At 62.0% G+C, this 19,894-nt stretch overlaps 6 protein-coding genes across 6 annotated transcripts; all 6 read right to left on the bottom strand.

Moving 5' to 3' along the window:
* Window positions 1-2,782: 2,782 nt before the first annotated feature.
* On the bottom strand, window positions 2,783-3,163 carry LDBPK_261080 (hypothetical protein, conserved; the record flags this gene model as incomplete). Its single annotated transcript, XM_003861647.1, has 1 exon — window positions 2,783-3,163. The coding sequence occupies one exon, from the start codon at window positions 3,161-3,163 to the stop codon at window positions 2,783-2,785; it is 381 nt and encodes a 126-aa protein (XP_003861695.1).
* A 761-nt stretch (window positions 3,164-3,924) lies between these two features.
* On the bottom strand, window positions 3,925-5,211 carry LDBPK_261070 (hypothetical protein, conserved; the record flags this gene model as incomplete). Its single annotated transcript, XM_003861646.1, has 1 exon — window positions 3,925-5,211. One exon carries the CDS (start codon window positions 5,209-5,211, stop codon window positions 3,925-3,927), a length of 1,287 nt encoding a protein of 428 aa, XP_003861694.1.
* A 918-nt stretch (window positions 5,212-6,129) lies between these two features.
* On the bottom strand, window positions 6,130-11,907 carry LDBPK_261060 (hypothetical protein, conserved; the record flags this gene model as incomplete). Its single annotated transcript, XM_003861645.1, has 1 exon — window positions 6,130-11,907. One exon carries the CDS (start codon window positions 11,905-11,907, stop codon window positions 6,130-6,132), a length of 5,778 nt encoding a protein of 1,925 aa, XP_003861693.1.
* Window positions 11,908-13,071: 1,164 nt separating this feature from the next.
* On the bottom strand, window positions 13,072-14,760 carry LDBPK_261050 (hypothetical protein, conserved; the record flags this gene model as incomplete). Its single annotated transcript, XM_003861644.1, has 1 exon — window positions 13,072-14,760. The coding sequence occupies one exon, from the start codon at window positions 14,758-14,760 to the stop codon at window positions 13,072-13,074; it is 1,689 nt and encodes a 562-aa protein (XP_003861692.1).
* A 644-nt stretch (window positions 14,761-15,404) lies between these two features.
* On the bottom strand, window positions 15,405-16,391 carry LDBPK_261040 (hypothetical protein, conserved; the record flags this gene model as incomplete). Its single annotated transcript, XM_003861643.1, has 1 exon — window positions 15,405-16,391. One exon carries the CDS (start codon window positions 16,389-16,391, stop codon window positions 15,405-15,407), a length of 987 nt encoding a protein of 328 aa, XP_003861691.1.
* A 1,535-nt stretch (window positions 16,392-17,926) lies between these two features.
* On the bottom strand, window positions 17,927-18,454 carry LDBPK_261030 (hypothetical protein, conserved; the record flags this gene model as incomplete). Its single annotated transcript, XM_003861642.1, has 1 exon — window positions 17,927-18,454. One exon carries the CDS (start codon window positions 18,452-18,454, stop codon window positions 17,927-17,929), a length of 528 nt encoding a protein of 175 aa, XP_003861690.1.
* Window positions 18,455-19,894: the final 1,440 nt, after the last annotated feature.

Below are 19,894 nucleotides of genomic sequence, written 5' to 3'. Positions count from 1 at the left end.
GCTGCTGCTGCTGCTGCGGCGGCGGCGGCCCCAACTGCTGCTGTGTGTACCCCTCTCCCTATACATATATATATGTGTATCGGCTCACAAGTCCCGCTTTTCGTAACCCGTGAGTCTCACTCGCGCGCACGTGTGCTGCTGAGTCCCTGTCTCGAAAATTCGACGGAGCCGCGTCCGGAGTGCGCGAGGGAGGCAGAGACTATAGAGGGTCACGTGCCCGCAAGAGATGCAAGGCGAGGGCAGAGAGGCAGCCCCTAGATACCCTTCTGCCGCACTCTCTCGCACGGAGAGGGGGATGAGGGCAACAGGCCAGGGAAGGATGGCAGTCACAGCAGCGGCGGCAGCGGTCGCTGGTCCCAAAATGCTCACACAGATGCGGAGGAGATGATGATGGGCGAGGGAGCGCGAGAGGCAAGCGCTACAACAGAGAAACGAAACCAGACACGAGTATGAGCGCTGTACACAAGGTACGTAGAGGGTGGAGGTGTATGTGTGTGTGTGTGCCTGCGCGGTGTGTCTGTCGAGGAGAGAGGAAGCGGCGAGCGGTGAGGCAGCGAGATTGTGGCACCCAACGTATAAACACAAGAGAGAAAGACCGACGAGAGAAAAGGAAAAACACTTGAAACGATCCACGGAGGCCTCTGAGTAGCACATGAAAGCAATAAGTATACGAAGATGCAGCAGGAAGTCGGCGAGAACGATAAGTGAGGTGGGTGGGTGCGGGATGCGCGTGTGTGTGAAGGGAGCAGAAGATGAGCAAGGGCAGTTGAAGGCACCAAGACAAAGGGAGGCAGCTGGTGGTGAGCGGTGAGTGCAGGGACGAGAGAAGGGTGGCTGCGGGGCAGTGACGGAGAAAGGACAATGAAGTACTGTCGGCGTTGGCGTCCAGAGGGGCAAGGACACACGCACCGCTCACACCCAATTTGCTTGTGCGTGCGAGCTCCCTCTTCGCTTGCCTTCCAAACGGAGAACAAAAACGGTCGCGTTACTCTTTGCCGTCCGTCTCACCTGCGTGCATGTCTGCTGTTGCTGGTGTGTATGTGTGTGGGTGTGTGGGTTCGCCTTCGTTGCAGTGGTGGGGAGCGGCAAGAAGAGAAACGAGGAGCGTCAAGTGCGTTGAATGGCCGCCTCCTGGCCCCTACCCCACACTCCACGCAGTGTGTGCGTCCTGTAAGTGTATGTGCCGCTAGAGAGAGGAGCGGCTGATGAGCCAGAGAAACGAAAACTTCGACACAAAGGTTTTTGTGTCGCAGAAACGGGAAGGAGAGGGAGGGGGAGGAGTTGCGAAGAGGTCAGGAAATGGGCGGGCACAAGAGAGGTGGAGGGTGCAAGTAGGGGGGGGGTAGGGCTCATGGCGAGAGAGACGCACGCGCCTCATCCCATTTCTTTGCATCGGCACGAGAGCAACTTTCCAGTCCTGAGGTGACAGGGAACGCCAGCAGCAGACTTCACCATGAGCTCGAACGCGGTGTGTGCCGGCCCGGAGTTTACCGGCTTCGCACCAACGCCCCCTATCACGCACAGCACTTCTCAGTATCTGGGTGACGGCACTGCTTCACGCTGTGCGCAGATCGGAAAGGTGGAGAGAAGAGCGGCACACATACACACACACACATCAGCGGCACTGCGGCGCTTCTTCGTGGATACCTGGCCCTCCACTGTCGAGGAGCGTTCTCGTCATCCGACCACTATGCACGCTGTAGCGTGGTCCCTTCGTCCACGTTGATATTTGCCTTTCCTTCTGTGTGGCGGGGGGACGGAAAGTCGTCCTTAAAATCACGCGAACACGTACGAGATGCAAGCACGCAAGATACGCATTCACGCAGTGAGAGAACGAGACACACACGTCTGCCCGATCCTTCTTCGCCTCCGCCTCCATTATCCCTCGTCAACGCTCATGTGGCCGCTCTTGACGCTGCTCCTACGCTTCCCGGCTCGCCCCGCTTTCGCTCGATGGAGATCCGTAATCGGGCGTGTTGCCACGCGAATCTGCGCACGAGGCACAGGGGGGTGAGGACAGGCAGGAGGAGATGCAAGGAGAGTTAGTCAGGGTGTGGGGGAGGGCGAAGCGGCCGCGCGTGCAGGTAGAACCGTCTCGACACACCAACGGGGAGGGCCAGAGATTACGCCATAGTAAAAGGGGGAGGGGGAGGGCGAGTTGAGGGCGCGGGCAAAAGACGAAGAGACGGGTGGGGCACAAGTACGAAAAGGGTGTGTGTTGCATGTGCGTGTGTGTGTGCATCACATTTCCTAACTACAAAACAGAAACAAGTAATCCGAACTATCACAGGGAGCACCTCTCGCGCATAAAGACGAATGCACAAGCACGGATACGGGAGCTTGAGGGGGATGTGAAGTGGATGCGGAGAAGATACGTGACGGCTTCGACTTGTGTCTAACAGCGGTAGGCGCACGACAAAGAGAGGAGGAGGGGTGTGTGGTCAGCGCTGAAACACTCGGAGGTGCATAAGCCGCCGTGGCTCTCACAGACAAGACATCCTCACGCGTGCGGCCGACGTCTGCCGCCCTGTCCTCGCGTCCTCCGCTGCACTTCTTGAGATGCGCACAGAGAGAGAGAGCGGCACACACATGCGCAGGCACGCACGATAGCGTCGCGTTGCCGCTGCCAAATGAAAAAAAATCGATCACTAAAAGCCTCCCGCCTTATCTCATCCCATTTCTTGCACGCGCGGCTTTGTGGTGGCGCAACCGGCGTGGCAGTCTTGGTAACTGCTGCCAGCGCCGCTGTCTTGACACTCGCAGTATTCTTCCTGTCCTCCGCTTAAATCGCCTTGGTGACCTTCGTCTGCTCGAAGCCCTGAGGCAGATAACCGGCCTCCTCGGTGTTCCAGTCCACATGGCGCGGCGGGTTGCCATCGCCGTAGCGCATGATCACAAAGCCCTTCCAGCAGAACATCCATAGAAAGAGGTACAGCGTCGGGGCGGAGATGTAATACTCGCGGCCCAGTTCGACGGCGCGGTTCATCATCCACTTCAGATCGATAAAGCGCAGCATGACGAGGCCGCCGTTGTAGGCGCCAAAGAAGCCCTTCGTGGCCGAGGATGGCGGGATGTCCTCCAGTTTGGGCGGATGGTAGAGCTCGCCGCCGCTGAGGCGCACCGGCGTGCGTCGGAAGAGAGAAGCTTGAGTGCGGCGCAGCATGACGGCAAATCGCCCTTGCAATGTCAAGAAAGTCGCACGAGTAGAGGGGCGGGAAAGCGGGCGGAGTTCACCGAAGTGGAGTGGGCCTGAGGCGCGTGTGGTGTAGGGTCTTTAGGACGGTGAGGGCGGCGCAAAGACGATGGAGCAGAGGCGAAAAGAGGGGGAACGACAACGACGACAGCGGAAGGCACGGGGAGGGGAGGAGAGGGGAAGCAGAGACAGACAGAGACATAGATGGAGAATTAGCACATAGGAAGGGGATGGGTGCGGGCAGGGGAGGGGCAAGAAAGCGCGTCCTCATCGCACGGCCCGTGTGTGCGCTTGAGCCCGTCTCAGCGACTGCGGCTGGGGTGCTTCGGCAGAGAGGCAGGGAGGGGGAAGAGCGGGGTTGAGCATCCCCCTGAAGAAAGCGCGTAGTCCACGCATGCAACAACGTCGACAGCGGCGATGGGATTCTGTGGAGGTGCCGTGTGGAGGGAGAGAGGGGCTCTGAATGACGGGGTGGGTGGGCGGGTGGAAGTTCGCAGTATGGTACTCTGGCCGGGAAGAGAGAGATGCTCACATACAGAGACGCACAAGGGCGGAAGAAGAGAACCGGGAGTCGGTGCCGCTGCTCAGACAAGTAGGTGGCATGCGTGCGCTGGCCTCCACCGGGGGGACTTCATCACCTGTCTTCGCAGTTCAGCAGTCGGAGATGGCGCACCCCCCGCACCCTCCGCCCGCTCTCCCCTCTCCATTTGCTTTCCAGCCCCCGTACTAGCTCACATGAGGGACTGCGAACTCTCGAGGGCGGCGTACAGGTCAAACACCAGCTGCGCTGCTGTGAGAGGCTTCACCCAGCGTACGTGCCCGCCATTGCCGATACCGTGCGCCGGTGCCCCGTGCACCTCCTTCAAGGCCCGCTGCTGCTGCAGGTCAGCCGTCAGCAACACCACCGGTGGAACGGCGCAGCGTGGGCTTGCGAGGAGGAGATCGTTCAGGTATGAGGAGGTCAACAGATCGCCCGATTCTAGGGACGTGTTCGCAAAGAAGACGTGCAGGGTAGACGCTGGGTGAAGGCGGGCCAGCTGGTACAGGGTGTGGAGCGTCTTCGAGATCACGGGCACGAAGAGCTCGTGCGTGGCGCAGAAAGCCACAGGAAAGTCGGAGAAGACGCGCAGCAGCTTCGGTGAGAGAAGCATCTCCAGCAGCTCACCGGGGGAACCGAGCTCGATGTTGGCTACGTCAGCGACGAGGATGACGCGAGCAGGCTGCGTCTTACGTACACCCGGCGCTACGCCGGTGCCGATTTCACCGTCAGCAGGCGTGGGAGCCGGCGCAAGACCGCAGCTGTACCGCAGCTCATGAAGCACCTGTGCGTTGTACAACTTGAGCTCGTGTGGCGTGAAAAGCTCGCCGGCGTGGATGAAACTCAGATGCCGATGCAGCTCCGCCGGAGCCATCCAAAGCGGCGACGACGATGACGCCGGCGGAACCTCCGCGGCTGCACAAGGCGCAGACAAGCTGGCGGACTCTGACCGAGGCTGTGCCGCCACGCCGTCGCGTAGTCGCTGCCCCACACACGCTGGGCAACGCAGCAGAGGCGCCGTTGGTTCGTTACGGATGTAATACAGGTCATGGAAGAGTGAATTCCAGCGGTTGCTCTGGTGGGCAATAAAGTACGTAGCATCCATCCACGTCCCAGGTGGTGCGCTGTACCAGCATGGCGAGTCATAGTAACCCTTCTCCTGCGGCCCTTTCGCACTGCACTCGTCAGTGGCGTCTTGTGTGTCAGCGGCTGCACGACGACTGGCACCCTGCTGGACCGACTCTATCACTGCACTGCTAAGGAAGCGATACGTGTCCGATGCGGCTGACTTCTTGATCCGTGCGCTGGCGCTGGGGTACCGCGACGGTGGATCGACCGGTGTGGCGGGCGGCCACACGTCGCGGCGGGGGTGAGGATGGGGCTTCGGAAACAGTTTCCGGCGCTCGTGGGCCGGGCATGACTGCAAGAGCGCTCGCAGACGGCTCACGTTGTCCGCACGCGCGTTAGCCCTCTCCGCCATCAGGCGCGTCTTTTCTGCGACAAGGTGTTCCGCGAAAGGTCTCACAGAAGATGATGATGAGGTAGTCGATACGCACCTCCTCGCCTCCGCCGTGGCGCACACAAGCAGCTGTCCCACTCTGAGACGAAGCGGCATCGGCACGTGTGTCACTATCGGCCAAGTCGACGTCTGAAAGACGCGGGCATGCCTTGATGTGCTGCAGCTGCTGCGCATGTGGTGCCTTTGTACAGAGAGGGGGGAGGAGGAGTCGGAGCGTGATCCGACAAGTCTCTCGCGCTTTCCCGTTGCGGATGTACGTACCTTGTGGCGGGCGTGCTACGAGTGCCCACAAACAGCTGAAGAGAGCCGCAGCAAGAGGAAGGGAGGGGGAGACGATATGGAAAGGGGTGACAGCGGTCAGAGATGCGAGCTTGTGCGCCGGCGCGTCCCTCCTGCGACGGCGGGGAGGTGAAAAGGGGTAGAGAAGGGGGGTTGCCGGGAGGCATCACGCACAGCGGTTTGACGCACAGCACCATAAACCGAGGAAGACACGCATGCGCACATGCATAGAGCAAGAGTACGTGAGTGGGTAGGGTAGTTGGGGCAGGTGGAGGAGGGGCGTCCGAGGAGACGGAGCGCGGGCACTGACGAAGCACAGAGAAAGGCAGCACACTTCCTTTGCCGGCTCTAGTATACATAAAAGACTGGCGTGGTGGGCAGTGGGGCGGCCCAACACGAAACGACAAGTTGGCGGTGTCATCAAGTCGGCCGGGGAGCCCGCGTTACGGCGCTCATCATTCGAAAGAGGGAAGGGAGAGGACGTGGAGGGTGGGAGGGGGAGCGTTCTGCCCACCATCCACGCTGGGTCACCCCGGCCAGACACGCACCCCGCAGCTGGGAAATGTCGCTTCGTCCATCACGGCACCTTCGACGTCCTCCTCACAAGTCATGCGGTGGCGGAGAAAGCGGCAGGACATGGATAAGGCGCAGCGCGGGCGTTGCCAGCTCCGCCAGCGGGAGGCTCACGACGTCCGCCTCGGTGGTGAGACAGGAGACCACAGCTCCCGCACGTCTAGACGCGACCTTGGAGGCTGCGATGGCCTCCTCAAGCACCTGCGACCGTTTACCCTGCCACGACAAAGACTCCAGCGGCACCTGCACCTTCTTTGCCCGCTCCGTCAGCTCGAGCATGATTGTCTTCAGCTTCGACAAGAGCTCGCGATGGCCGCCCCGGCACCCTGCGAAGGCGGCGACGATCGACACAAATGGCAGAAGCTCCGCTGACACATTTTCCATCCCTTTCTCGGCCAGCTCTTCACACACAAAGTAGGCCACCTTCAGCGAGCTCCGGTAGAGTGGCCCCCAGCAGCGCTGCTCCGCCGCCGTGAAGGCGTTGAATGGGGCTACGTGCTGATTGAAGGCGAAAACGGACTGCTCCGAGTTCCATAGCGTCCACAAGAAGCTGAAGAAGCGCTGCTCGATCTGGAACAGTCTATCAAGATGCACGCGCTGCTGAAGCGCCAGTGGCAGAGAAGCCGTCGGCCTCGAGAAGGCCATCGAAGACACGTTTGGCACGGACGGGTTGAAAGGCGCGCTGACCAAAGTCGCCGCGTCTGCTGCAGCTCGCAGAGCATCTGCGTACTGTACCCTCGCCTCACGCAACTGTGGTACGATGCGCGCGTCGACGTCCTCAACTGCCAGTGCAGACAGCAAGTACAGGTTGCGCATGTCCAGCGGGTAGCGAGCGCGTGCCTCATCCCCGGGAAGGTACGGGGTGTCACCCACACAGGGGAAGGCCGCAGACACGGCGCCGAAAGTATTGTCGACCGCGAGTGAGGCGACGGCGGCCGCGCCAGTAGCAGCAGAGCTGATCGCAGTCCTTCGGTCCTGTTCGGCGTGCAAACTCGCGCGGTGCAGCACGCTGTGAAGCCGGTGCTGTCGCCACGCGGCGCTCTCAAGGGCAGATGCGGTATCGCATAGAAAAGACTCGAGCTTGCCAGCGTACGATGAGGGGGCTGTGGCCGCGGTCAGCCCAGCGCGGAGGGATGCGCGCGATCGCAGCGACTCGCTTGACACAAACGAGACGCGCGCCGAGACGTTCTCATGAGAATGTGCGCCTGAGGATGCGGCCTCGATACACCGCGCAAGTGCATTCTGCCAATCCTGTGCGCACGTTTCGGGTAGGCGCGCTACCAGCTCTGCCCAGCTGCTCGTGGGGCTTTGGCGGCTGGCGTCGCACAGCCAGCGAAGCAGCGCCGTGGCTGCAATCGCATCGAGCAAGTCCGCAGCATCCACCACCACAGTGGACAATATGCGGAGACTGCTGTCGGAGCTCCTCAAATTGGTGCTAGCCGTCATCCTCGCCTCCTGCACGACGGAGAGATGCAGCGCGAGCGGGAGCACAGCAGGTGGAGCTCCCTGTGATCGGTGTGGTGTGGAGATCGGCGGCGGCGGCGGCGGTGGCGGCAGAGTTGATGTTACAACACCTTCCGGGGCGTCTGACGCTGTGATGCGCATGCCCCCATGTTCCTTCGCCTTGTACTCCCACAAGAGCAGGTGCAGCTGCCGGAGGAAGCTCAGGTCCAAGGCGCTGTAGCCGCTGAGCAGTGCGGTGACCAACGCGTTCCATGAGGGAGGGGGTGTGCTCTCCGAAGTCGGCGCCGTCGCTGGCCCTTTTGCCTTCCCCAACTCGTGATCGACTCTCGGGGAGCCTGCGTCAGCGACCGCGCCACGGCGGACACCTGCAGCCTCTTGCATGATCACCGCCTCTTCGAGGTCACACGGAGCTGAGAAAGGCAGCTCCTTAGCAGAAACATGCCGCTCCCTTGTCGCCACGGCACCGCAGCCGGCACTCTCCTGCGCCACAGCAGCATCGAGAGCGGCGCCATCGCAAATGGGCGCTTGGGACCACTGGTCCAGCATCGTGCGCAAGGCGACCAGCGCCGGCGGCAGCTGTGTGCCAGCAAGCCCGGCTGCGCTAGCAGTGCTGTGGAGGCGACACTCCACGGCGGTGCTTTTCCTGCCATGACCGTGGCATAGCGAAAGAAGAACCGAAAGGTGCTCAGCATCGCCGCCGCCGCTGGCACATGTCAGCACGAAGCTCAAGAGGTCACGCTCTGCCCCCGTCAAAGTAGCCGGCCCGCTTTGGCTCAGCGAGGTTCGCTGCAGGTGGACGAGTGGGGAAGCGAAGTTGCGTCGTTCGGTCGTCCCCTGCACCGAAATCTTCGGCTCACCCATGACATCCGCTACCAATCGGCTGCGAACAGATTCCTCGGAGTGATCAGAGAGGAGCGTAGAGCGTCTCCGAGGCGGCAGGCTGCCTCTCCATGCTCCTTGCCACGCAGGTGGCAATGCGTTGCCATCACAAGCAGCCCCAGCAGCAGCGGCTGGAGGAAGATCGGTAGTGTCTTCGGCGGTGCTGCCTCCGCATGGCAGCGCCTCCTCGTCGTCCGCAATGTCTGTGCCCCACGTCTCCAAACGCGCGCACAAATTTGCGTGCATCGGCACCAGCGGCTGTTGGATCGATGATGGCGACACATGACCGAGGGTCGCGCTGGCCTCTTTGGAAGCCAGATCATCCGTGGCCGACATGGCGAGGTGGCTGCTGCGCTGGTGCTCCGGCAGAAGCTCCGGCTTCGTGCCCAGTCCGTTCAGCGGTGACATGATTCTCAAGCGCTCCCTGCCGGCATCCGCGGTACGCGGGGACAGCTTCTGTGCAGCGCGGCGGCTCTCTGCGTGATGGCCGAACGACCCCCGGCAAGTTGCATGTGCCGCCGCTCTGCCAGATTCAACGCTCTGCTCAGGCGACGCCACCGGACCACCGCGGGGGCCGCCCATGGAGGACTCCACGAGCAAAGACAAGTGTCGTCTCTCCCGGTACTGCTGCAGAACGTTCTGCCGCTGCACCTCATGCTCCTCCTCGGCTGCCTGCTTCATCACAGCGTCGTGGGCTGTCGTGGGGTCGTCTGCGTAGACGAAGTGCTGCCACCCAGCGTCATCGCCCAGGTCCACACCGGAGGTCCCAGAGCCCACTTGCGCGTCCATCGAACCCGTCCAGCTGCCCACCTTCATCGCACGCTGCTGGCTTTGTCGTTGGTGCTGCCGCGCAACCGTTCGGTGCGACGGTCCTGCGGCCATCTGTTCAACGCAGACACCATTGTCGAAGCGCACCATTACCTGGGTGCGGTCGCACCACTGGCGAACCTGGTGCAGCTGCCGCTTCCACGCCGGTCTCTCCTGGACGTGCCGGCGCAGAAGCGCTGCTCGGGCTTGCAGAGCACGATCAAGAGCGTTGAGGCGGGGAGCCGTCTCTGCGACAGGCTTTGACGCTGGCACCTTCCTCGTCGTTGCTGCAGCACCACTGACGCTAGAACTGGCGGCCCCAGCGCCGGATGCCGCCGCACAGCGCACGAGACTCATGCTGGCGCCGGCTGTGTGGCGCTGTGTGTCCCGGAAGAGGCTATCCACGTCTATCAGGCCCTGCTCCGCTGCGAAAGACTCATTGCTAAGCAGCGTGGACGGAGTGGCGAGGTGACTGCTGTACAGCCGCAGCTGCTCTTCCCAGTACGCCTTTGCCGCCGCCTCCTTGCTCGTCGTGCTGTATGGCAGATGGACTTGAGTGGCACCGGTGCCGCGTCGGCTCCGCAATGGCGATCGTTGCGCGGCATGGCCAGAAGCGCTACTCACCGCCTCGCGCGGCGAGGCCAGCCGCCATCGATGCGTCGCAAGCATGTGGCGAGCTGCCTCACCTTCTCCAAGCTCTCGCCTGAAGATGGAGCTAGTTAACGAGGCGACGGAGAAGTCTGAGGTGGGCACAGAGGAGGCAACTGGGGACGCCAAGAGGGCCAGAGCCTCAGCGTAGCTGCTGCGTGGCGAGTGATCCGCGGCGGGCGGCCCCTCGGAGCGACGGTGGTTGTGGTTGCACTGACTTCGTCGACGCGTGTGTACAGCGCTCTGCGCTCCGTACCGTCTCTTCATCGTCTCCAGTGTGAGACACTCCTGCTGCCATGGACACGATCGTGGCAACTCGGCCACAACGGCAATGTCGGCGACGGCATGCGGGTGCGATGGAGGAGACAATGCATGTGATGCCGCCCTCGCGCAGCCGTCCTGGTCGCCAGTGCGCGCTCCTGCCCCTTCACGAGCACCGGCGTTCGAGTCCGTCGTAAAGCCCACGGAGGACGTTCGGGTATTGTGAGCTCTGGTGTCGGTGACAAATGATGCTGGATGCAGGCCTTGCATCACCGCACCCACGCGACCCTCAGCGGCACCCTCGAGAAGCGGAGCTGACTGCGAGAGCGCACGCGCTGAGGGCAGCAACGCCGCCGCCGGCGCAGGTGCACAATCTGTGTCGTCGACGTAGGTGCGCATCGATGCGCCGCGGCCGCGCTGCGTACCGCCACCTCTCTTGATGACCCCGGCGCCGCCCTCTTGAGCGCCGTGTGGGTGAGCGACTTCCTCGGCAGCCTGCCGATGCGCACGCGAGGCGCGAGTGGTTCGTGTTGGTGCCGGTTTGCTTCGCACGTCCGAGGAGGAAAGTGGTTCATGGCCTTCCTCTGGCGCATCCAGCCAGCGCGATGCGATATGAGGGGCAGAAATGTCTAGCTCCTCCGCTGACGACTGAGTAAGCCGTAACGCGTCGCGCAGCCCCTGAAGCGTGTTCTGTACAACGCTGCCGCGCGACGCGTCGGACAGCCTCGTGCTCGCAGCCCCGCTGAGGCCTCCGGCTAGCGAACCGCCCGCAGTGGCGCGCGACAGCCGCATCGCGAGGGCGGCGACCGCCGCTGCCGTCGCTTCCTCGCTTTTCGTGCTTCTGCCAGCGCTGCTCCCGCCCGAACCAGCGCTGCCGTCCTTGGCTCTGAAGACCCCTGGCGCAACGGTCTCCCCCGTCGCCGAGCTAGCTTGATGAGAAAGACGCATGGACAGCACAATGGCGGCGCGGTCTGCTCGACCCAGCGTGTCGTTCAGGCTGGGAGCTAAAAGGGGATGCAACGAGGCGGGCGGCGGTGTCTTCGCGACGTGGTGGATTCGCTGCGATCCATCGTTGAGGAGTGTGCTGGTGGCCGAGAGCGTCCCATCCAGTGTCGACCACCACGCATCCGGCTGCAGGGCCACTGCATCAGCCGTCGGCAGAGTAGCCGTTTTACTGCACGGTCGGCAAGACGATGAGAAAGTCAAGACAGCGGCCGCCTGTGCAGAGATGGGAGCCGTGACGGCCGAAGACGCCGCTGACCTTCGCGGAGAGATGGAGAGCTCTGGAAGGCGCTCGAGCGCAGCGGCGGCTTGCGAGGCGGTAATGAAGCCGCGCGATGGCGGGTCTCTCGGGCTGCCCAGCGAGAACGACTCCGAGTAGCGATGCTCCGAATTCTCCAACACTAGCGAGTCCGGGGCGACGGTGCTATCCGCGCCGTCGCCCCGGTCCTCGGTGGAAATGTCGGGCGAAGCAGCAAGACCGGCGCGGCTCGGGTGGATAGGAGAGAAGACTAGTCGGTCGTACTCCCCATCGTAGTGATTGCTTGTTTCGTCCGCGTTGTCGTCGTTTCTCTGGCCGTGCACGGTTGTGCTACCACGTAAGGCGGCTCCAGCTGCACCACCGCCGCTGCGGGGTGGAACCGCGCGAGGTCCGCCGAGCGGCCGCTGCAGGTGTGAGGACGTCGACCGGGCCAGGGGCGACGCTGAGGAGATGCAGGGGAGAAGGGAAGCGGCGGCCGCTGGCATCTGGCGCGGCGCTCGTGCTCGCCAGAGGGCGTGTGGCGAATTTTTCTGCCGTGGCGGGGCCGACGCGGTGCTGGAGTCTTGGCGGCGGAGGAGCGCGACAGGTGTGGAGGAGGGCGGCCCCTCATCGCGGTCGTGCTTGCCTGCGCTCACATGGTGCTGGCGCAGAGGCCTTGAATGGTGCTGTTGGGTGTCCGAGCACGACGGCTCTATCGAGGTGCTCGAGGGTGAGCTGGCGGTGGTGCAGGCAGGAACTCCGAATAGGCGGGGGAGCGCATGGCCACGACGTGGCGAATGCATTCAGACGTTGTGGCACGCAGACCTCAGGAAAGGAGGTGGAGGGGTGGAGCGACGCAGACACTGACGCACCCGCGCAGGCACATGAATGGGGAATGTGAGAGAGGCAGGCAGAGAGAGAAAGAAAGAGAGGGGGAGGGAGTGGGCCTTTGGGTTGGGAGGGTGCCTTAGTCGTTTCGTGAGCATGTGTCCGTGCACGTTTCTGGGAGCGAGACCTTTGCCGCGCGTTGAGCGAGCGAGAGAGCAGTTGTATAGATCGACCTCGAAAGGTGTATTCATGCACGCACGCGCACACCTACGCCAGTCCTAGCGGACGAGGAGGAGGAGAGAGGGGGGGCACCAGAGGAAGCGAAGACGAAAGACGAGGGGAGAGGATGGGGTATCAGGGCAGGATTCAGAGCAAGGAAAAGCAGAGGAGACGAAGCGCATACGCACAGAGACGTACAGAGACAGGCGGAGTAGACCTACGCGCGCACCACAGAGCCGCGTTCCACAGCGGCAGCAGCAGCACCACTGGCCTGCTCTTTGCCTTCTTGGCGCTCCCTTCCTTCCTCCATCTGCCTCGCTGTGTACGCGGAGCGCTGCCGGCAGTCAAGTCTACACGAGCTTGTGAACTGAGTGGAGAGGGTCAGGAGTAGAGCGCGGAGGGTGATATGGGACGATGGCATTCGAGGAATACAATCACGTTCGTTTCGGCGTCACGTCAGACGTGTCGACTCCATCATACATCAAGGTGCTCTTGGATGTCTCCCACTCGGTCTTATGCCCGCCAATGGGTGCGTGCCGCGCCGCGGCGGCAAACCGCCGTTGGCGGCGCCACCCGCTCAGCACTGACGGGGCACGCACACGCGCAAACTCTCTCAGGCATCCTCACAGGGGCTTGACGAGAGAGGATGGGTGGTACGGTTGCAGAGTCTCGGCAGTGCGGCGGCCACTGACTCGACGCTGCATGTCGCACCAGATGTAGCGGGCGATGGCGCGCTCCTCTTTCCGACTCAGGCGATCCGCCACCACAGCGGGGACAACGTGCACGTTGCGCCGTGTCGACTCCGGTACAAACGACGTCGCCCCACGGGCGTGGCGATTCCGCCCCTGCTCAGAAGCTGGAGGTGCTGCTGCAGACGTCGCTCGACTGTCAGATGCGGGGTTGTTCAAAGAATCGTCGCCGTAGAGGTCGGCGACGCTGCGCACGTGCAGCCAGCTGTCCGACAACAGGAAGACCTGCGGCTCCAACGTGCACAACAACTCTGGAGCAGCACGCGAGGGCCCTACATGCGGCAAGGCGTCAGAAGACCCCCGCGGATCAAAGGCGTGAGGGTCCAAGCGCGTGATGCACTGCACCGTCTCTGCCAAGGTGTACAAGCCCCCCGTTGCGTAGGTGACCGTTTCAGTTGTTCGAGCGGCGACCGTTGGCTCCACATCCGCCGCTAGTGAACTGCACGCAGTCGCGTCCATGCACAACATCGCCTGTGCCCGCACACCAATGAAGATGGGAACGACCCGGAACAGCTGCGACGCGTAGTTGGCGCGAGCCAGCTCGCACACCTGCGCCGCGATGCGCTGCACGGACATGCCAACAGCAACCTTCTGCTGCGTTTGCACGTAGCAAACCAAAAAACAGGCAGAGTGGCGCCTGGAGAAGCCCGCTGACCCGCTGCGTGCGGCGCCGCTCCAGGCCCGCATGGCCTCCTCCCACGCCGTGCACGTCGTGTCCCAAATCTCTGCCATGTCAGCGCACACATCCCGTAGCGGCATCTCTGCCGCGCCATAGAACTTGTTCGAGTCGGATGCGCTTGAGAAGCGCGCGCTGAGAAGGCGAAACTGCAGCCAGTCCGAATGCTGTCTTTCTTGCAGCTCATAGCTCGAGAAAAGATTGGATGATAAGTCGCGCGACAGCGGGGACGATGCGCTCGGCGGTGCTACGGGCACGGGCCCTTCCGCCGTTGTGACGGACTTGCCGATCGGGCGTGACGCGGGAGGCTGAACACCGATGAAACCGGGAGACTCTGCCGTGGGGCATGCTGCAGCCGAAGTTGAAAGCGATGCTGCGGATTCGGATGGAGACGGGGCAGGAAAGAGGGTGACGAGCGGGACACGCTGCGCCTGCGTGCAAGACGCGCGCTGGAGGGCAAAGGACGCGCTCTGCAGTGGAACCGTGTCGTAAAGACAGCGACCGCGGCTAAAGTAGCGCAGAAGACCTCTCTCCTTCTCCTCTGTGCTGCATGAGGTGCGGGGTGGGGCGACGGCACCGTGCACGTCACTCACAGCCATCGCTGGTGAAGGAGACGGTGGCGAGGAGGATGAAGATAGCTGTGAGCCGCCACGAGGATGAGAATGGAAGACGCCCTGCCTTCCAGAGGGCTTCGGTGGTGATACGTGCTTCTTGCTTGAGGGGGGAACCGCGCGACTCCTCTCCTCTTGCCATCTGCGCTTGTGTGACCGCGGCCGCGCACGCGAAAGCGGCGAGCGCGAGAAGGTCCGCCTAAGAGCGCTGACTGCGCCGTACGCGGAAGGGCCTCCTCGCGAGTAAAGGCACCGCCACGGCAGCAGCGGCGGCATTCGGTCACTTTGCCCGGTTGCGGTGTCCGTGTGGCGGGGCGTCGGTGTGCATGCGTGCGGTGGCCGGCCAGCACGGTGGGAAGCGGGCCCAAAAGAGGTTCGAGGAGAGGAGAGAAGAGGTGGATTTCGGATGCGCTGGCCTTGCGGGGGAGGGGGCGACACAAGTGACAGAGGCTCCCGCGAGCGGGGCGGGGGATTGATAATCTACGCCGACCCTCTTGCCCTGCGTCCGCTGAAAAGAGAGGGTGGGGGTGGGGTGCGGGACCCCTCTCTGGAGCACATGCACTGCTAAAAGGCAGAGATGAAGCGCGTCCGCGGTGCACCTCACCGCAAGGCCTACGATCGACGCGCGCACACGTACACGCGTGCTGCACTCGAGCCACCAGCGCCAGCCACGGTGCCTACCCGAGTTTCCGGTGTTTACGCACATATGCTTGCTCGCACACCAAGAGACGCGCAAGCACGAACAAAACGCACTCATGCAGACAAAATAAGAGTGCCTTCATCCGCCGAAACGAGTTGGCGCCCCCTCCTTTGGAGCTCACGGCCAACAGGATACTCTTTAGTTCGCGCAAGGACGTCGGCCGCACCAGCGGCTTAGGCACACCGGCAAGCGCGCGAGTTGGCGGCGCATTACCTGCTCTCTAGGCATCCTCCGGAAGCGCGCCCAGCTCCGTTCCTATAACAGGAGCATCGCTCTCGTCGGCGCCAAAGGCCATTTCTGCCATCGTCCCCGCCACGCTCCCCTCTGCCGCTGGCTCCGTCGCCGGGGTCGGCTGCACGTCCGCCTGGATGCTCAACGACAAGGCGGCAGCCGTGGAAGATGGAGACGGTGGCGGCGGCGCATTCTTGTCGTTGGCGTCGCGCTCGCGGATGTAACTCTCGAACGCTACATCCACACGCTCGCCGTAGCGCTGCCCTACGCGTCCACCACGACCACGCGCGCCGCCGCGATGGTGGTGTGGGCGACGGATCCCAAGAACCTCGTCCATGTCCTTGCCTTCGGCCATCATTTCGTACTTGTCATGGCTCCACTTTCCATTGTCTGCGGAAGGGGAGACACCGCCCCTGGCAGCCAGTCCCAACTCCTCTGCGCGGAGGTCCAACTCTGACGCGTTGCTCGCATCTTGTGTCCCGGTTGTCGCGTAACCGCTGCCGCGCCCAGCGCCAAGCAGGCCAGCACCCCCGCGGCCGCCGCGTCCCCACTGCCGCTGCGTGTCGCGTAGGAAACCGCGGCTGTGATCGCGGTGCTGCCCGTTGCCGCCACCGCTGCTACCCGAAGAGAGAAGCACAACGCCGTGCTCCTTCGCTGGCTCCACGTGCAGCGTCGACCCTTCCACCTCTACGCCATCCATGCAGTAGACAGCCATGGATGCGTCTGCCGGGTTACGGTAAGTGCACAGGGCACTGCCAATGAAGCGGCCGGAGCGGTCGGTGAACATCTTGTACGACTCCAGGGGGCCGTAGACCTCAAACTCGGACTTCATCGCACTCGCGCCGTCTCGCTCAATGCGCTCCAGCGGGATCTGCGTCACGTACACGCGGCAGGACTTGTCGATCACGATGCCTGTCGGCACCACGCCACGGCTGCGGCTCTTGAAGTTGTCGAGTGGTGTGAAGGAGGCCATCATGCGTATCTGCGCTCCGGTACTCTTGTGTACGTTGCGTACAGTGGTGCCCTTGCAATGAGAGGGGGAAAGTGGGAGGGAAGCAAGTGGGCTATAGCTCCGCACACCCGCCACCAGACGCGCGCCTACGAAGGATGGACAAAGAAAATGCGCCAACACGAAGAAGAGGACAGGAGAGGGGTCTGAACACCCTGCGGCCTCGGTGGGTGGGTGGGGGACCAACAGAAGACCTCGAGCTGCGGGTTCGCCTAGGAGCTGTCTGGCAGCTAGGAGGAGTCCGCAACGTGCATGAGTACAAGCGAGTAAGAGAGGACAGGGAAGGAGGCGAGGATAGGGGCGTGCATAATGATGGCCGCGGGTCATTCTTCAGGCACGTGGGCACGCGTAGACGCAGGCGCGTGGCAAAGCATCCCTGCGGCTTTACGGATGAAGGAGTGGAGTCGCTGAGAGGCACATAGAAGCACCCCGCCACTTGCAAGCACGGAGATCCCACGGGGGAGGGTGGAGGGGGGGGGGAGAAGGGTCGCAGTCTTTGTGTGCTCATGAATTCATAGTGATGCTATCACGGCCAGCAACGCATCTAGGTAAGGCACGCACGCACATGCATCACCATCGGCATCGCCGGCACAGGTCTCCGCTTGCTCCCTTCGGCGTTCGGTACCGCGACGCGGTTCAGCTGCAAACGTTGAATGGCTTCGCACCCCACGGCAAAGCAAGCACACGCGATGTGGAGAGAAAAGAGCAACGACGTGGCGCGCCTCTGCACATGCGAACGCGATGGCGTGTCTCTGTTTCTATCCCCCCGCCACCTCTTCGCTTCACAAATAGAAGACACCTTCAGGTGTTGCGCACTCACGCTCACCACTGCATGCACACGTACGCGCACAAGAGCGTGTCGAAACGAGGGCGAACCAACGCAACTCATGTGCCAAGGAGGGAAAGCCGCGCACACACGAGGCAGCGGCAGGAAATACAGGAAGAAGAAGAGGGAGGTGTAGGCTTCGAGCACGCACACATACACACATGTCCGCATCCGCACAACAGCGGGCTGCGCATAACACCGACAAGAGCAACAAGCGGGCAGAGAACCAAACGAAGTAAAGGTAGCCCCGCCGACGCAGCCGTGTCCGTCGTTTGTGCACCAGGGCATAGCGGAGAGGGAAGGACAACGGAAGAAAGGGAGTCCGTGTGTCTGTGCTTGCGTGTCTGTGCGTGAGGCGGGGATAGGGGCTCAGTAAGAGAAAGAGTCGAGCGGCGAATGAAAGTATGTGAATTCATGCCAAAAATGGTTCAAGATAACGATGCATCTGTGACGACGCACAGCAACAGCACGTGCCTGCGTGTGTGTGTGTGTGTGTGTGTGTGTGTGTGTGTTGGAGGAGGGAAGGCACAAGAGCCGCGCGGCCTGCGCCCACGCACACGCATTTATGTGCTTGCCCATGCACTCGCCAGAAGGCACTTCTCTCCCTCTCTTTGTGCATACAAACAACCGCTGGTGGGGAGTGGTGGCCTTCCTCGCTCGTATCGTGAGCACATTCTCAGTGAGGCACCACTTTGGCGCCGTCAACGTACATGTTGCGGGTAGCGCGAGGCATCTTGACCTTCAGCCCATCATGCACGCCGCGCTTCAGACTCAGCTGACAGCCAAGACGCGACGTTGGCTCCGGGTAGAACGCCTGGTCAATCATGTCGTTCTCTTCGTCTGTAGGCTCCTGGAAGAGGTCCATGTCCTTCTCCTCCAAGTACACGTGGCAGGTGGAGCAGGCGCACGAGCCACCACATGCCCCTTCCATCGGTAGTCCTTGCTCGGCACACACATCCAGCAGAGTCTGGCCCTCGTAGCCCATCACCACCTTCTTCTCGCCATCAGGGAGGGTAAACTCCACCTCGACTGGCTTGCTACGGTCGCCCCCGTGTCCATGAAAGCGACGTGACTGTAGCAGCGACCCTACTCGCACCGTCGCCGAGGCAAGGCACAGCAGAGACGTGCAGCCAGTGAGGCGGCGCGTCATGCGGCCATTACCCACGGTGGTGGGGGACGACAAGCGCACGAGAGTGCGATACATGTCTGTTGTTGCTCTTGTGGTGTTCAGGATTCGTTCCCTAGGCTCGGTTTAGGTCGGCCAACGCGAGAGAAAGCAAGAGGGGACGGAGAGAGGGGCAGGCCCACGCTGGATGCGAGTCCGCGCAACGTGAGTCCAATGCAAAGGCGCGTCGGCTCCCTTGGATAACCTTCTTCGTGGGTTGGGCAGAACGAATATTGCTGCACACGCACACACACAGTGCGCGGCGTCCGCTTTTCGAAGGACGCTACCCTGTTCTACAGCGGCAGCAAGGGAGAGGCACAGTTCGAAGAGGCGGTTTAAGCAAAACACGACGAGGGAGGCACACAGAAAACACCGGGCACGAGCACAGGCAGACGGTATAGGCGGTCTTGCGTATTCGCGAGCGCGAGTATGCGTGCATGCACGTGTAAGTGTTCAGACGCCCACAGTGTGGGGCGTAGAAAGTGGTTGCTCCTCTCAGAAAAAGTAGAGAAGTTAAGTGAGCGCGAAACGAGCGGAGGAAAAGGGCCGACGGACAGGCAGGCAAGGGTGACGGCGAAGACCTCCTCCCTCTCTTCCTGCTGGAAAGCGGCGTTGGACCCCTCACCTCCCCCTCTCTCGTAGACTCCACGAACGAGCAAATATATGGAAAGAAAGGGCGCACGCAGATGCGAGCAATGGTGACAGAATTACAGGAGGGAAAAAGAGAGGAGGGCAGCGCGGGGAGAGGAGGGGAGGCGGACGGAGGGATCGAGCAGAGCGGAAACGGTAAGAGCAGTGCCACGACGCCTTTTGCACCGTTGTTTTCACTCTTGTATAGATTTATATGTATAGTGAGAGAGGCCTCCGGCCCTGTTGATGGGGCGTATGACCGCAGTGCAGAGCCACGCTGAGAGGAAAAGGAAGGAGGGGATGAAGAGGGCAGGAGGGGACCAAGAGAGAGAGAAATACGCCGCAATGTAAAAGTGGACTGGGAGATCAACGCCACAGGTTAGATCAGGTCTGGGGAGGGGGTGGGGGGGGTTCCCCTTCACTCCGCCTTTTCTTTATTGTGTGTGTGTGTGTGTGTGAATACCTCAATGCGGGCTTCACGGCAATGCGTTTCGAACAAGAATGCGGACAAACGAGGAGGGAGGTATAATGGGCTGCATGTGGTACGGGTGCTGGTGGCAACGAATGGAGGGAGTGTGCGAATGAGCGAAGGCAGACAGAGATGCACATACAGCGTGTCGCTGACGTTGTCTGCCCACCGCCTCCCTCTTTTCCGTGCGTGCTGGTTCGTTGCCTTGTGAGATATATCCGTTACTTCGTGGTAGCGGAGTGGGGTGAGGAGAGAAGAGATGAGGAGAGAAGAGGGGAGGCTGCGGTGAAAGGAACACCGACACACAAACACGCGTACATATACTTGCCAAAGAAAAGAAGATGAGGGCAGAGTAGATGTGAAAGTCTCTGCGGTCACTC

This window comes from Leishmania donovani, chromosome 26 (assembly GCF_000227135.1).
Source record: "Leishmania donovani BPK282A1 complete genome, chromosome 26".
NCBI classification, from domain to species: Eukaryota; Euglenozoa; class Kinetoplastea; order Trypanosomatida; family Trypanosomatidae; genus Leishmania; species Leishmania donovani.
The sequence above is the reverse complement of the archived record's forward strand: the minus strand, read 5'-3'. Positions and strand labels throughout refer to the sequence as shown.